The following is a 16,636-nucleotide window of genomic DNA, read 5'->3' on the forward strand; positions in this document are numbered from 1 at the left end:
CAAACAAACAAAAATATTTGTTCAAATTGGTACACATTACACTTTTGTGTTTAGATTTCATCACATCTCATTGTAAGTGCATGAATGCATTAATATGGAGTTAGCCAGTAACATGTATAACAGTTTTCCCTTTTCTTGGAAGGCTTTCTACAGGATTTTGGAATGTGTCTGTGGGAATTTTTGCCCATTTATCCAGAAAAACATTTGTGAGATGAAACTCTGAGGCTGGTTCCCAGGGGCCGTTCCAGGTCATCCCAAAGGTGTTTGATGGTGTTGAAGCTGAGATTCTGTGCGGGCCAGTCAACTTCCACCACATTAAACCCATCCTTTATGCACCTTGCTTTGTGCACTGGGGCACAGTCAGCTTTATCTCTGCAAAATAGGAAGCATGGAATTATACAAAATGTCTTGGTTAGACAAGAGATTTCCCTCACTGCAAATAAGGGGCCGGAGACTACTCTAGAAATAATCATATAACTTTATTAAATGATTAGGCAGTGTAGCTGAATACCTTTGTCCAGTGTGTGAACACCCGTTCAATGCAAAAACAAGTGTAGTACAAATGCTCCCTCTGCTGGACAAGTGGATTAAATGGGTTGCTGTTAACCTCGCTGAGTTCCCTGACAGGTTCATGTCCTCACAGCGAAGCCAATCCAGTGCAGTTGCTGAGCCGAAGTAGAGGAAAAGACGCCTTCCCACTTCCTTAAAGCCCCAGCTAATTGTCCAAGCTCCGGTCTGCCAGGTAGTTAGTGTTGCGAAACCGTGTGTCTGACAGACAAACCCAGTTCATCGATGAACACAGACAAAGACGTGCTATGCTGGCCTCACAAGCTAATGTTATGCTAGCTGTTGTTTCCTTGGTTACCAGCGCTAGCTTCTATGTCGTTAGCTTAGCCACCTAGCATACATGGTCAGCTATCAGTCTGTGCTCGAGTACACACCTTGATCGGTTAGTTAGGATAAACAATACCGTATCATTTGTTTCGCAACCTAAGTAAGTAGTATTGTGAATAATGAGCAGTGTTAAGGCAGCAGGAGGTGCATGTTTGTGTTGTGATAAATATGACCTTTGACTTAAGCAAAGCTACAATGACCTTTCAGCTAACAAAAGTGACAGCAGTGAAAAATGGTTCAGATACAACTAATGCTCAACCAATAAAAACGAGACAGTATAACACCACAGACGACAAACTTTTTAGTTTGCATGGGCAGTATAAACATATTTATAATGCATGTGTATTTTATACAGTTTCCAGTGACTAAAAACAAGTAAATTTCTTAGTTTATTATTATAGGTAAAATAACATTAAATACATGGTTTCTTCTAAATATGTGGATTTTCGGATATCATTTCTTAGCGCTCATATTCTATGTCAATGTCACACTTTTTTTTTAGTAGCACAGATAATTCTACCTTAAAATGCAGTGATAGTGTCCATAAAGGAAAATGTTCCTGTTAACGTAACATCATTTATATTTGGCCATAATTACTTCCATGGTAACAGCACGTCTGCACCAAAAATACTGCGCATGTTTCTTGAAGTGACATCACTAAGAGTAAATAGTGTGGTATGAGGAAAAAGTACACAGATGGTGGTGAGTTTACACTTTGCCTTACAGCATTTTTCTTTTTTGTTAAATATTCCTTCTGTAATCTACTCTGTTTAGCGTGATGGTCAAATAACACAGGGAAAATGTTTTTTAATTATACGGTTACTGTGGTTGTGTGGTAGATCGAGTGATTACAGTGAACAGAACAAATGTGTTCATAGCTAAGAGTATGGGTATGAGCTTTGTAAGACTTGACACATGTATGCTATGAAATACAAATTTCTGTGTTTGTCTTTGATGATAAATAGTACAATTTTAATCAAGACAGTCAATAGTTTCTATGGACTGACCCAGATAAAGCATCACTTTAACAGTACCTTTGTTTCAAAGGCATTTCAGGATTGATCAATAAATCCATTAGACTGGAGCACAAAATAACGTCTGCTGCGCGAGACAAAACTTTCATATGTTTGTTTTAACAAACTCAATTTGTTAAACTTTGGCTTACTAGTTGAAGGAGTATCAGATATAAAGCCATAGAGTCAGCTATAAATAGTGACAGGGTCTTGTCTTTCTTCCCCAGTTGCAATAACCTAATGATTGTGCGCCAGTTTACCTGCAGAGCTGTTTTATTTGCTCACTTGAGAAAACCTGGGGGCAGACAAGCCATGGCTAGACCAAGCTCAGGTAAAATTGATTATTTACAGTCTCTGCCACAAATCTGTTAGCAACAACTGTCGTAGCATTTCACTGCCTCGCTGTGTTTATGTGCAGATCTGGCAGCATTCAGGGAGATTTTCTCCAAAGCCAAGAATATCGCCATCATCACTGGAGCAGGGGTGAGTGCGGAGAGCGGAGTTCCTACTTTCAGAGGAGCGGGAGGCTACTGGAGAAAATGGGAAGCACAGGTATACACCTACAGCTGTTGGTCCAGTACAACCAGCTCTCATGCTTTGTTTTGAGTTTTTAAAAATATTTCAGAGAGAATCATAGGTCATGATAAAAATCTAATTGCACAATTCAAAACTGTTAGGAACTGGCCTCGCCTGAGGCCTTTGCCAGAAATCCCTCACGTGTTTGGGAGTTCTACCACTACCGGCGTGAGGTCATGCTCACAAAAGATCCCAATCCCGCTCACCTGGCCATCGCTGAGTGTGAGGAGCGTCTGAGCAAACAAGGGCGCAAGGTCACCGTCATCACGCAGAACATCGACGAGCTCCACCACCGAGCTGGATCCAAAAACATCCTGGAGATCCACGGTGAGCAAAGATGTCTGATGCGGGCAAACAAACGTTTCTGTATGATAATTGTTGGTTCATATTTTGTTTTTGTTTTTTTGTTGAAATACAGGAAGTCTGTTTAAAACACGTTGCATGACCTGTGGCCATGAAGCAGCCAACTACAAGAGCCCCATTTGCGCTGCCCTCGAGGGCAAAGGGTAAGAGCGTCATCCGGTGCGGTTTGGTATATTGGACTGTGTTTTCCCAACAGTGTGAAAATGTGTTATAAGAGATATCGATCGCAGTCATTTGCGCCCCAAATGCCAGAGAAAGCGGGCTGTTTCAGTCAGTCAAATGTCAGTGAGCTAAATAACGCCTGATGACACGGTGAAAAAGGAAAATATGTGACACAAATCAAATGTCACTTTAGAAGCCGCCGTGCCACTTACCTGACATTTAAAATGGACGATGTTGATAGCTGACAAATATTCCTGTGGTGAATTCAGTCTCAGCTGCAGAGTGGATGAAGTCACGCGCTGAAATTCAGAATGAATAGCAGAACCGATCATGTCATGTTGAAACGTATCTGTACTGACTGTGCTGTTAGCGATTCAGATTAATTTAATTTTCTTTCCTATTGCTACTGCTCAAGGTGTGGAGACATACTGGTGTGCTTTATCACAGCACTGCAAATGGTCAATGAAAAAAAACAACAACTAAAGAACTGAAAATATCATTTTGAGTTTAGATGTTTTTCTAGTCAAAAGTATGAAAATTGTTTTAAAAAATATTGTCAGAAATTCTTGAGCCATCCTTATTTCTTCACATTTTGTTTCCAAGGAGCCAGACTTTCTTGTAACTTTATAAACTGCTCTTGAGAAATACTTCTCTGGGCTTTCTGGAGGTCTTTCTGTCATTGTCAGTCCAGTTCATGTACTTGACCAATTTCAGAGGAATGTTTTGTTTGTTCAGCCACTTAACACTGACCTTTTAATCATTCGAGCATAAAAAAATGGCTAACTCAATGGATGAACCTGTGTCGTGTCTACACATAAACAAGTTTAATTTGTATCTTTGGGCAATTTGTTGCTAGCAGCCTGCTGCAAAAACACATAATTTGTCCACTTTTCCGTAGTCGATTCTAAAGGAAATGCGAGCACAGTTTGACAAGGATAAAAGTTGTATTTTTACAGCAAAAAAATAAAAATCCCAAAAAGCTAATATCTGAAAACTTGAATCTAAATCAAATAAACAACAAATCCCACTAAGATTAAGAGGCTGTGGAATGCTTTCGTGCTCACAGAAACGCTCATAACAAGCAACCAGCTTTAAGCCAACATATTAGAACCACTCATCCAACGACATCAACGACACAGCTCTGCAATCACTTGGGTCACATGCATCCTAAAAAATAGACAAAGAATGGTCAAACAGATTCACATGGAAGAAGGCACAAGTGTGTGAGGTTGTTGAGTTTTACCAGGATTTCAATTACATATCAGTAAAAGCGTACTTTATGGTCCTGCGATTGTCTGTCTCTCTGCTTATACGTCTCTATTCGGACAAGGGGGAAGAGCAGTTTATGCTCGCCTCAAAAAGGTTCGCATGCAGCTCTCCAAGATCCTGATTCTTAGTCGTTGTAAGCAGCCAACTCAGAGGCAACTCCTCCAGAAAGGAAAAGTGACCTGTTCCATGATTAAAATCAATGATCTGATTAGAAGTAGGGGTGTAACAGATCACAGAACTCCTGCTTCTAATCAGATCATGGATTTTAATCATGGAGCAGGTCACTTTTTCTTATCATCAAAATATAACTTTGCTTTTGATAAAAAAAAAAAAAAATGAATTTAAGATAAGATAACTCTTTATCACCATTGCACAGTCATACCTTGTACAATAGTACAACGAAATTGGAAACTGTCCCACGTTGGCACTGGGCACAACTAAACACAACACCAAACAAATTTAAAGTGGATTTTCTATTCGGACACTCCATGGCCACAGTCTCAGTGGTGCAATCACTGTAGGTCTTTGAGTCTTTACTGCAGTACATCTGTGAGGGCAGTGCTATACCTGAAAGTCAGTGTACCTGAGGCTCAGGTTCAGTTCAATTTTATTTATATAATGCCAAATGGGGGTGTGGCTGTAGCTCAGGAGGTAGAGTAGACCATCTACTGATTGAAAGGTTGGTCGTTCAATGATGTCAAATATCCTTGGGCAAGATACTAACCCCAAATTGCTCTCCGATGCATCCATCAGAGTGTGAATGTGTGTGAACGTTATCTAGTAAGCACTAAAAGCATAGGAGAAAGTGCCTATGTGAATGGATGTAAATGGATAATTGTGGGATATCTAGAAGAGTAGAATCAGTATATAAGAATCAGTCCATTTACCATTTAAATAACAACAACAGTCACCAAACGTACAATAACCATTGTCTCACTTGGCAACAGTGGGAAGGAAATAACTCCCTTTTAACTGGAAGAAACTTCTGGCAGAACCAGACTGAGTGAGGAGCAGGAATCTGCCCTGACTAGTTGGGGTGATGGGAGGAAGACAGGATAAAGACAGGTCGCCAAAGACAAATTATGAGTCACACAAAGCTACTTTAGCAATATTCAGTAAGAATGTGAAGTGAAAACTGAGCATAGACTCTTCATTTCTTTATCTGTGCCTAAAAATTTTTTTTCTTTGAATTAAGGTTATAGCCCCAATTTTCCAATTTTCTCCAAAGTCTGTTGAGTTTTTTTTTTTTTTTCAACTTGCTGGAATTAGTTTTTTCAAGTGAATGGGTAACAGTTACACCTGTAGCCCTGTGTCTGACCATGTCTGAGAAATATTAGGTGCATTTAGAAGTGGTTCACTTGGTAGTGGCAACTAACATCTCAAAGGCAACCTAACTGTCTCCTCAGAGCTCCGGACCCGGACACACGAGATGCCGAGATCCCAGTCCAGAATTTGCCCAGGTAAAACACACTTACACTCTCTCTTTTAACACACAATTCTTTTCAAATAAATTTATTTGTTTTGACAAAGTGCGTGTGTGTGTCTGTGTGTGGGTGTGTATTTCAGGTGTGAGCAGACAGGCTGTCACGGTCTCCTTAGACCAGCTGTGGTTTGGTTTGGAGAGACTCTGGATGCTGACATCCTCACCCGTGCAGAGAAAGTGTTGGACAGCTGTGACCTCTGCCTCGTGGTATGTGTGTGTGTGTGTGTGTGTGGGGGGGGGGGGGGTCACAGGACAGGTAGAGAATTTATAGAGGTGCTATAGGACCAGAGATTTCACACTGCATCTTTCCAGGTACAGCAGAGCTTCACAACCTACCTCAACAACACAAAAAGCTGCTTTGTTTTTGGCGATGTTGGCAGGATATTCAAATTTTAAAAGTTACATTTATTACAGCATGTAATTGCAGCCTGCTTAATTGACAGCACTCCAGTTTGTAGTAATCAGCAGAACCTTTCTCTCTGTTTCGTGGGTATCTCGCTTTGCAGGTCGGTACTTCGTCTGTCGTGTATCCTGCAGCCATGTTTGCTCCTCAGGTGGCAGTCAGAGGCGTCCCAGTGGCCGAGTTCAACATGGAAAACACTCCTGCCACCATGCGCTTCAAGCACGTGTCATTTACTTTTGCACAATGACACACTCTTTAATTTCATTGCACTCTGTAGATAATTCTTTTTTTTCTCACCAGGTTCCACTTCCACGGCCCCTGTGGGACCACCTTACCCCCCGCACTGGCGCGCCATGAGACTGAACAAGAATGAAAAAAAACCACGACTCCTGGAATGTTGGCTTCACAGAGACCGGGTTGTCTTAAACCAGAAAGGTTTACTGGTAGTGCCAAGAAAATTGGTTTCTGTGTGACGAGCAACAGGCGTGAAGGATGTGAAGACGAGGCCAACAAATTATCTGTCATACAGATAACACGTTTAAGAATTTGACTATATTATCAATATGTGCACACAGCTGTAAGAGTTTGCTGATTGAGTGGCTTCTGGTTTCTAATCATTAGGCTGTGATGAGAGTAACTGATTTAATTGTCATCAGGTTGCAGCAGATATTGTAGTAATGCCAAATCACCCCTATTTGATGTCAGCAATGATTTGTGAGTTTGTTTGTTGTTGGGGGTTTTTTGGGTAAAAATGAGTTGCTGAAAAAGAAAATGAAGACAGTGGAAAGCAATGATAAATGATTAAATACCATAACCAACGTCATCACTCATTGGGCAACGAAAGGCTTTTGATTGCCTGACAATAGGGGGCAGTGTTTAGCTACCTCAGCTAAAGCCTGGTGGTTGGTCTCCAACGTGGAAAAAAAACGACTCCTAAAGGATTTTTGAGCTTTGCCTGGGATATGTGGGGCTTGCGTATGTTGATGCTGTGTGAATTTAGAGACTGTGAGGAATGGTGTGCATAATACCTTCCAGCGGCTACGAGTGTGCTCCTGTTAAAGCCGGGACAAAGGGGACTGTGTGTTACCTCAAGCAGTCGTGGGGACACACAATGCACATGCGAGTGCTCATGAATGATTTGTCGCATGTATGTTAATATTTTCACACTATCAGAACAGCTTGTGGAAATTTGAATGATTCAAATATTGAAGTGTCTCACCAAAGCTTCCTGTGTGGATCTAACATACTGCACGAGTTTCAAGTAATGCAGCAGTATGAGTCGGGAAAGATCAGAGAGTTTATACCACCGCAGTGTAATGGGTGATGTTCTGCTTTCTGAAAACATCTCAAAGATGAGATTGTGCCTGACACTTGGCTGCTTGGCCACAGCTAGCACAACCTCTCTCCATTATCATCACTGAAGCATAAATACACAGTGTACACTAGTGGAGTCCAGTTTAAATTTCTGTGTGTTATTACTGTGTCACACCTGATCTTTGCAAGATCTGAATATCATCAGCAAGCATTTGAAAGAAGTGAAATTATAAACATCAAGAACTTATTGATGTACATATTTACGTTCTATTATCAAAAATATCAACAAAAATAATATAATATGTACTCATTACAGCGATTTGGAATATATATATATATATATATATATATATATTATATATGTTACAGGCAAAATAAGTCAAAAATAACAGCAGCAATAACTGAATTATAAATTTGTCACAAGTTCCCAAAAATGCTACACTGACTCCATAGAATACGCCCCACTCTAATGTGGATCATGAAAAATGTAGACCACACACACACAAACAGTCAAACTGGAAATGAACATCAACATCCAGTTTGTATGAAAATGTACAGTTCTGTGTAAAAGTCCTGTGCTATCTGCCATGTCTTTATATTTTGCTAGGAAAATGAAAAATGGGTGCAGCAAATTATTGAAATGTGCACAAAAATAAAGTGTATACGCTTGTTCATTTTTAACAACCTTTGAAGGTTAAACACAGTGTGAGCTCTCTTAGACAAGGTAATGATAAATGGAACTATATGGTGCTTTTCTACTCTGGTTGAGCAGAATAGAAAAGCCTTCTTCACACAAGCATTTGTTTCTCGTGTAAATAAAATGCAAAAATGTGGAGGGAAGGGACAGTGTGATTGACATGTGGATAAAATGTCTTTCTCCTCACCTCAAGCCTCAGCTCCTGAACTGAAGTCAAAGCTTTCACACAAAAATGTGCATAAACAAGATGATTTATTGCTGATGTTTTTGCAGGTACTTACCGTCATTATATTAGACATGCGACCATACCATCTCTCTCTGACAATGAGCCAGATAAACAACAACTGGTTATAAGCTAAGCTCCGGCTTATGTGTCTTAAAAATCCCACTTTCTCTCTGATAAACGGTTTAGTTTCTTTGTCACACCATATGAGATTTTATTCACTAAATGCGTGACTCCAACAATGTTAGATCCCATTCAAAGAACGTTTCCCTAATGCCCGCTAACAGTAGCAAAAGCAGCAGTGCTTATCAACAGTAAAGCTCAGCATATTCTCAACAACAACATTCTCAGAAATCCTGGAGTACTATTGGTCAAAATACTTATACTGTTATAGTACCATAAGTGCTTCCATGCACTGAACGCCTCAGGAGTAGAAATAACAAAAAAACATTTTGCACTAAATACACTGGTCTCTCACTAGTTTTTTTCTAACTCAGACTGCTGAAGCTTCAAGTTAGTTTCTCACGTTTTCACGTCTCCTGTTACTTACTAACTTACTAACTAAAATGCAAGCATGTCTTTTCAGATTTCAGAGGTAGCTTTTGTGCAATCGACACATAACCAGTAATAACCAGAGATTATCAGTTGTGGTTCTTAATTACCATTACAATGGTGGATTTTGACAATAAATTCATGAGCATCTGCATGAGCAACCATATACAATATCCGGCCATACTTGTTTTCCCTGTTGTAAGTTGAACATGCACAGAATTTTAAAATCCCCGAGTGTCTTGATGGAAGAGTATGCAAAACCAGTTTCAGAATTCAGATTGGCACCTACAATTTGCTGCTAAAACTGCTAATGAATTAAACACCACCATAATCTTCTGCCACTTCAAGACTGACCAGGTATGTACAACAAATAATTCCCCAAAAATCAAAGTTCCCATACTTGGAACATGGTGCCAGTGAAATAATTTCATACAGCTATTTCAATGTCCAAGTTCAGCTCTTGAAAATATGACAGCGATCTAAGTACTTAAATTTAATTTGATATCTTGCAACACCGTCATATGCTATTAATAAACATTGCATGGGTAATTTGCATTCTGTGAAGGCCCCCTTAATACTGAACACTGTATGCAGCCTTTTCAGGGAAGTGTTGCGTAAGACAGTGCACATCCACATTCTACAACTGCACAAGTTTGTAGTAAGAGTTGGGTGCTAAACTAGTCTCCTTGCAAACAAGTCATTGCTGTCAGTGAAAACATTTCCTGCATAGTGAAATATAAAATAAAACAAAAGAATTGCAAAGCTTTTGAACAACTAAACTGTGATCAAGCAAGCATGGAGCAAATTTTGCTTCCAAAAGTATAGCAGTTGTTTTTATTTTCACTTTCAGAGCTATGAAAAGAAGAGGCGACATTGCATTCGTGATATCTGGTTTCAAGAGCCAAAATTACAGACGCTTGAAAACAGTGCAAAACAAATGGATAACTTGATGGTGGCTTCATCAAACGTTAACTACAGTCTATATATTTTACACATCTGACAATTCTTTGGAATTGGGTTATATTCAGTACACTCATTTCTATGCTACTCCCATTTAATTTAATTGGCACATAATCTGTGCAAACAAATAAAAAATCTGCAAAAGGCCATAGAACTGAACTGAACTCGTGACAGTTCTAGATGTTGAGAATAGAAATGTGGTTTATACCAAGATTACAGAGCATGTCTGTTGTTCACAATCTGATAGAAGCAGAATAAGAGTACAGAAAGACAAAATATAAAATAAGGACTATCAACATAGAATATGGAACTTTTTCAAGCAAGCACTGAGGACTCAAAATCCCAGTATTAAAAATGACAATTCAAGAATTACTTTAACTCAGGGGGAATCATGGCTAGACAATGAGCCTGGACTCATACTGTAGGTAAACAGGAGACCTTTCATGTGCTATAAGTTAAAAGTCACTTATCCCACGTGGTGATATCAACCTTTAAAGTTTTTACAAAAAGCATGTTTTCAGGTTTTCTCCAGTGAGTTTTTTGGAAAGTAGATCAAATCTAATGTACTAATGCTTTTTATGTGTTCACATTTTAGACAACAAATGCATGGATTTTGCTATTAAAACCTAAATGTCTAAGAAATTTTGATTTTGGCTTTAGACTGTGACACCTGGCGTAGGTGTAAAACTGTTTTGGTCGCAGTTTTTCTTTCTTTTTTTCTTTTTTCTTTTTTTTACAGAACTGAAATGTGTTTTTCAGCCCTGAAAAATTTCTGTGACTGTCTCGCTTGAACATTTAGTTAGTTCAAAATTGCTGGCAAAAGTAAGGCAGTTTGAAAAAGTGCCAAATATCAACTCACCCCATATATTAGAAGAACTGTAACTCAGACAGTTCATAGTAGGGAGGTAAAAATTTACATGGCTTAATTATGAATATTAAAGTTATTTTTCCCAAACCCAGGTGATTCTGGGAGCATCAAGTGGAAATTTCTCTCAGATTTGACTGGTTTTGCTAGCTATCATTTACATTGGATTCCTATTAGGAAGAGTAGTCAAGGCTGTATTAACATGAGTATGAAGTCCTATAAACAGTAACACTTCTGAAACTGAACAATCTGTATTGGCACTACTGTTATTATTTTAGGACAGGCTATAAAAATATAAACCTTTTCTCGTTCAACAATCTCAGGATTTCAGGTGCCAGAAAAGTCTGGAACCTCCTGCTGTTTATGTGCCTGACATTTCCCTTTCCTGCCCACAAAGAATCCAACATCCTAGACTGCTATTATCTCAGCATAAACACAAACTGTGCATGATCCAATCCCTGCTCTGTCAGCAGGCGTTATTAATATTTGGCTAATCTGATTTTCATATTAGCTCCAAGAAATCTCATCTCACCAATTCATTCCATCTTCCTCTGCTTTTACTCGGGTACCTTTCGCAGTGCTGTTTTCTCTCCCCCCTCTCATTGTACATCTGCCATGTGTGTGGTGTTTGAGACGCCATGCCTCCCTCCCTCCCTCTACAGCTACGCCTCCATCACCTGCTCATTAGAGAGAGGATGATGGTCCGACGGTCCCCCATGACTCTGCTCCAAAAATAACAGAGCCAATTTCCCGGCTGTTAGGCGGCGATTTCACACCAATCTCAGTTGTACTGCCCAGCGAGGCCTGTCAAGGAGAAAGAGAGGCAATGAAAGCTGACGAAAAAAGGTGGAATAGAAGAGGATGGGAAAGAATATAGGTCAGACCTACAGTATCTGAAAATACAAGCTCTATATCGTATAAACATACTGCCCTCATCAGTCAAAAGATGTTTTCACAAACTTAGATACATTTTTTGGAACAAAATGTAGTTTTTATACATTTTGTACAATATGTGTTCATTTTATTTTTCACTTTTGACTGAGCCGAGCGAACAGCTCTCTCCTTCCGCCAGTCCCTATGTCACAATTGAAGTCCTTCAGTATTAATTTAGCACAGTTTACAGTGTCATCGTGGTTGTAATTCTAATATACATTGCTAAAAAAACATCAAAGGAACACTTTTTAATCAGAGTATAGCATTCATATTGATCTGGTCAGTTAAGTAGCACAGGGGTTGCTTTGATGTTAATGGAATGAACAACAGGTGCACTAGAGGTACAATAGTGATCAGTCGCCAAGGAGTGATGTTATAGGTGGAGGCTGCTGACATTTAACCCCCCACAACCTTTTCTGATTAGATTTTCACTGGTTTTGCATTTGGCTGGGGTCAGTGTCACTGTTGGTAGCGCAAAGTGATACCTATAGAGTCCAACTCCTCCAGGATGGCACATCAATATGTGCCATTCGGTCTGGAGAAGCCGTGGACGACACCATTCAGCATGTCCGGTCAGTGGTGGGTCAGTGATGGTGGAGGAATATCCGTGGACGGATGCACAGATGTCTACAGGCTTGGCGTCAGCATCCTGACTTTCATTGGGTATTGGGATGAAACACGTTGTCAGACACCACGCTGCTGCAGTGGATCCTGGGTTCTTCTCGGGTGACAATACTTGGCCTCGTGTGGTAATGTGCAGGTATTTCCTGAAGGATGAAGGAACTGATACCATTAACTGGCTCACACACTTGCCTGACATAAATCCAATAGAACACCTCTGAGAAATTATGTTTTGGTCCATCCAATGCTCCTCAAACTGTCCAGGAGCTCAGTGATGCCCTGGTTTAGATCTGGGAGAAGATCCTCAAGGACACCATCTGTCATCTCATTTGGAGACATTATGAGACATTCCTCCTGATCTGATGTGTTTTCAAAGTGCTGCTTTAAATTTTTTGATCAATGTATTAAGTAGATTAATATTTTCCTTCCTTTCCTTTTTATCAAATATCATTTAGTTCAATGGATTCCCAGAGTCGAATGAATAATTACGAATGAGCACCTGCTTGACTGCTTGTACAAGCTTCATTGAGCCCCTGAAAACTTCAAAATCCCACTCAGAATTTTTCAAACTCACACATATAAAATTTCAAGCCCTCAGAGAAACTTACAGAATTCTACTCTAATTGTCCTAATTACTTATTATGTCCATCTGTACTGTGAAGTTCCTTCATTTTCCAACTTTACACTTCTATAAAAAAACAGCTCTAGAGTTGCTTTGCCCCCATGAAACAGCAATTACAATAATAGCTGTGTATGACAATGTGCATTTCCTCTTGAAGCGAGATTGGATTTATATTTTGTTGCTGCTCAGTGTGGAGATCTCTACGGTACACTTCAACACAAACAACTCTGAATGTTATTTTTCAGTATCAAAGACACAGAAAGCAGCATATATACTGAGCAGGTTTGTTAAAAAATATAACTATTAAAAGTAACCATCGGATTAGACACTTATTTTCAGAAGTACTCACAGTGCTGTCTTTACCTCTTCTAGCTTACACACAACTTCATACTACAGTGCTGCATACAGGCAAGCACAAAACCCCTCCCCTTACTAGTTCCTCAACAGTAAATTTAAACAGTAGCAGAGCAAAGCTGGTGAAATATCTGAAAGACTGACGCCCTGCTTCCAGGACAGAAAAAACTGCATTTTAGAGCTAACACAACTTTGGCAGATAGACTGCACAGTAACACGAAGCCCCCATGGTATCAAAAATGCTATAAGTATTACGAAATTCTAGTATTGTGACAGCCCTAGCCTCTACTGCTGTTTTACAGCTTCCTTTGCGCTCAGTTTCAAGATTGTATAATGATGAATAGAAAAGCACCATTACATCATACACTGGTTTCCTGAGATCAAAAAGCTTCAGATCTGACAAGTTTCATGTCTACATCTGCAACTTCACCGTAGCCCTCAAACTTGTAATCCAGGAGCTCAGCGATGGCGATGAAAAACAGCTGTTCTCACTGGAAGTGTTTATCAGCTGATGAGCGTAACTGGGATTATTTTGAGGTATTTATTTTTGACATTGTGCAACTTGAATTTGTCCTACAGGACCAGACTGTCTGGAGACTGTGCTGAATAAAACAAAGTTGTTGGTTTTTTTAAACTCAAGTGCTTTGTCTAACATTTATACATCTTATACTTGCAGACTGCAGTAGCTGGGGGATCAATCCACCAACCTCCTGACTGGGAAACAACCCACCCTAGCTCCAGAATCACAGCCATCCCAAGCAGGCCTTCAGCCCCTGAAAGAGAAAACTTAAAATCCTACTCAGACCTTTTTAAAATTACCATGTATTTTAAATCACATTGAAATGTTCAATAATTTTCCAACTTTACACTTTTATATAAAAAACAAAAAACAAAAAACCCCAAATCGTCTCCCGTAGTTGCATTTAAGAGGAAAAGACCCCTTTTGTACCATTTGATACACATGATCCTTTCTGCTACAAAGTTGGGCAACATGAGAGTGCATGAGAAGAGGCTCGCGTTGGAGCCAACTTTGAGTAGCCACTGGCAGTTTTTGACTCTTTTAGCTTCTTTTCAGCTTCAATGGTTCACTGCTTGCATGTGCGTGTCTTCTCAAAAGCAGAGCGCAGAGCAGCGCACCAAAGCAGCAATCTCATCATGATGGGTTTGGCTCGGCATCAGCTGGCTTTGCATAGAATATCTCAGCCATTCGTTTTCATTTAGTGTTTGTGACCTGACTTTTCTTTCTTGTGTACACATTTCTGATTGTAACTGGAACCAAGATGTAGCTGCTGGTGCAACATCCAGTTTAAGTTCCAAAACTTTTCATCTGTTTTGTATCTTCTTTGCTTTTCTCCATGTTATAAACCTTTGCCCTGCGAAGGGTTACAGCACCTTCTGGGAGATGTCAGCAGGGCACTCTGGGACGTGGCTGCAGTTCTGAGGGTTGATTAATAAGAAAGCACTGCGTGAATGTGCCACAGGTGTGGTCTTTTCAGCAGAAACCAGTGGAAGGATATCAGGTAGGCAGAAGAAAATAGAGTGTTAAAAATGTATGATAGTGTTTATTGGTCGGACATTGATCTCAATCACCAAGAGTACTACAAGCAAAATCTCAATTCTGTGATGTTTGCTGTTTCTGTTGTTGCTCTAACACCACGGTGTGTGTGCTAATCTCAAAACCCTTATCTGTAGGAAAATGGACTGAGCTTATTGACTCTCAGATATAACAAGTAAACACAGCATTCCTACCACAGTGCTAGAGCTCCTAGCTCCTGAGATGGAAGAGTTGAAATAAAAACACAGATTGCACTAGGATTATCTCTTTTTTCCACAAACAAAGACTTATACCCCTGGAATAATTTGAAAGATGCTATAATCCTATAAAAAGACTAGAGTTATGGACTTTAAACCCTCTAAACACTTCCCCCTACACACACACACACACACACACACACACACACACACCAGAGCGACTTCCTTCAACAAATAACACAGGTTGCTCAACTAGAGCGAGCGTTACAACAAAGACACGAATCACACTGTCCTCTCCTCTTGAACCAAAGTCAGAGCGAGGTTACGGTAAATATCCGTCAATGTCAGCGTGTCGCCAGCAACCACGTCAGTATGGTTTCGTCCCTACCGCTGCAGCCCCTCTCGACACAGGTTTTATGAGCTATGTGCCCACATGTGACCTCTAATCACAGGGGCTTGTGTTAGTCTGTGTGGCTGAAGGATGGAAACAGTGCAGCAACTCAACTTTATTTTGTCCAAACATTTGAAAATATTTAACGATTATTTGTTCAGAATTATCGCCTCCAGCCGTGTGTTTGCCTTTCTGTATTTCTGTAGCCGCTAGGGTCATTAAAAGTAGAGAACAGTAGATGCCAAGTAACAGTGGAGCACGGATTAGGCTGTGGAAATCTGTATATATAAAATAATATTTAAAAAGCAAATGATTGCACAAGGCAGTTTTGTCCTGTTTTGATTGATGGAGATGTTCATATTCCCACATCCCCAAGGATGTAGCTTAATGCCAGCCCCTTGGCTTACCTAATAGACTAACTTGATTAAATGTACAGTGTGTGTGTGTGTTTGAATAATTTGTCTCCCCACAACTTCTCTTTCAGCGGACAGAAATTCCAATTAGAGAATCTTTCCTCTTTTCCCCCCTTCTTCGCAAACTGGAGCATCATATTTTATTCATTGGTTTGGCAAACTGTGAAAATGAATTAACTTTGAGCCACGATTCCGCAGATGCCCAGCCCTCTATCCACTGACATACCTGCAAACTCTCTGAGCCATCGATTTTTAATTCACACTCAGGAAAACTTATACTTTATTCATTCTGAGGAAAAAAACAGCCAGAGGATCTGCAGTAGGATATATACAGAGTGTGTATGGAACGTGGATTTATTCTTAGAGTTTTCTCCTCATGAAGACCTCAGGTGGATGTGCGCAGAAAGGAAGGAACGTGTGAGAGATATGTGGTTGTTTAACATTTTAAAAAACTTTAGAGCTGCAGTGTTATGCAAGATGTATCCTCAAAGCTAAAAATGAGTGCGTTGGCTTCCGTATGGCTGCATTGATATGTTGATAGGCAAACATGTCTGTACATGTAATGGAAATCAGGTTTTTGCGCGCGGAAAACTTTTTTTTTTTTGCGCGCATCTCCTTTTTATTTACATCCCAACATTGTTAGAACTGGGTTTGAACATCAAAGTTTTTCAAGCTTTGAAGAATTTAAAAACGGAACATTTTGAGACCAGAGGAGTGGAGCCAAGACCAAGTTTAAGAATTTAGAGATTTCTTTCATATTAATTTCAAACTGGGAG

The 16,636-nt window shown here is 39.8% G+C and overlaps 1 protein-coding gene across 3 annotated transcripts; it reads left to right on the forward strand.

Annotated features, from left to right (window-relative positions):
• Positions 1 to 615: 615 nt before the first annotated feature.
• On the forward strand, positions 616 to 7,790 carry sirt5 (sirtuin 5). Of its 3 annotated transcripts, none has more exons than XM_085375595.1 (9): positions 616 to 742; positions 2,135 to 2,238; positions 2,326 to 2,459; positions 2,585 to 2,810; positions 2,902 to 2,989; positions 5,684 to 5,737; positions 5,844 to 5,967; positions 6,267 to 6,382; positions 6,464 to 7,790. In XM_085375595.1, the coding sequence occupies exons 2-9, from the start codon at positions 2,148 to 2,150 to the stop codon at positions 6,534 to 6,536; spliced, it is 906 nt and encodes a 301-aa protein (XP_085231721.1). In that variant the 5' UTR covers positions 616 to 742; positions 2,135 to 2,147; the 3' UTR covers positions 6,537 to 7,790. The 3 variants fall into 3 exon arrangements, with proteins under 3 accessions (XP_085231721.1, XP_085231722.1, XP_085231723.1); XM_085375596.1 differs by lacking the exon at positions 616 to 742 and adding an exon at positions 749 to 994; XM_085375597.1 differs by lacking the exon at positions 616 to 742 and adding an exon at positions 1,550 to 1,596.
• Positions 7,791 to 16,636: the final 8,846 nt, after the last annotated feature.

This window comes from Diplotaxodon limnothrissa, linkage group LG17, assembly GCF_057381915.1.
Source record: "Diplotaxodon limnothrissa isolate DT_005_m linkage group LG17, D_limnothrissa_male_GT1.1, whole genome shotgun sequence".
Taxonomy (NCBI): Eukaryota; Metazoa; Chordata; class Actinopteri; order Cichliformes; family Cichlidae; genus Diplotaxodon; species Diplotaxodon limnothrissa.

What these genes read in the sequence shown, in the direction of transcription:
- sirt5 (XM_085375595.1), top strand. Translation starts at nt 2,148, where the DNA reads ATGATTGTGCGCCAGTTTACCTGCAGAGCTGTTTTATTTGCTCACTTG. An exon ending in CCAGTCCAGAATTTGCCCAG is followed by an intron (nt 5,738 to 5,843) that starts GTAAAACACACT and finishes TGTGTATTTCAG; the next exon opens with GTGTGAGCAGACAGGCTGTC. An exon ending in CCTGCCACCATGCGCTTCAA is followed by an intron (nt 6,383 to 6,463) that starts GCACGTGTCATT and finishes TTTTCTCACCAG; the next exon opens with GTTCCACTTCCACGGCCCCT.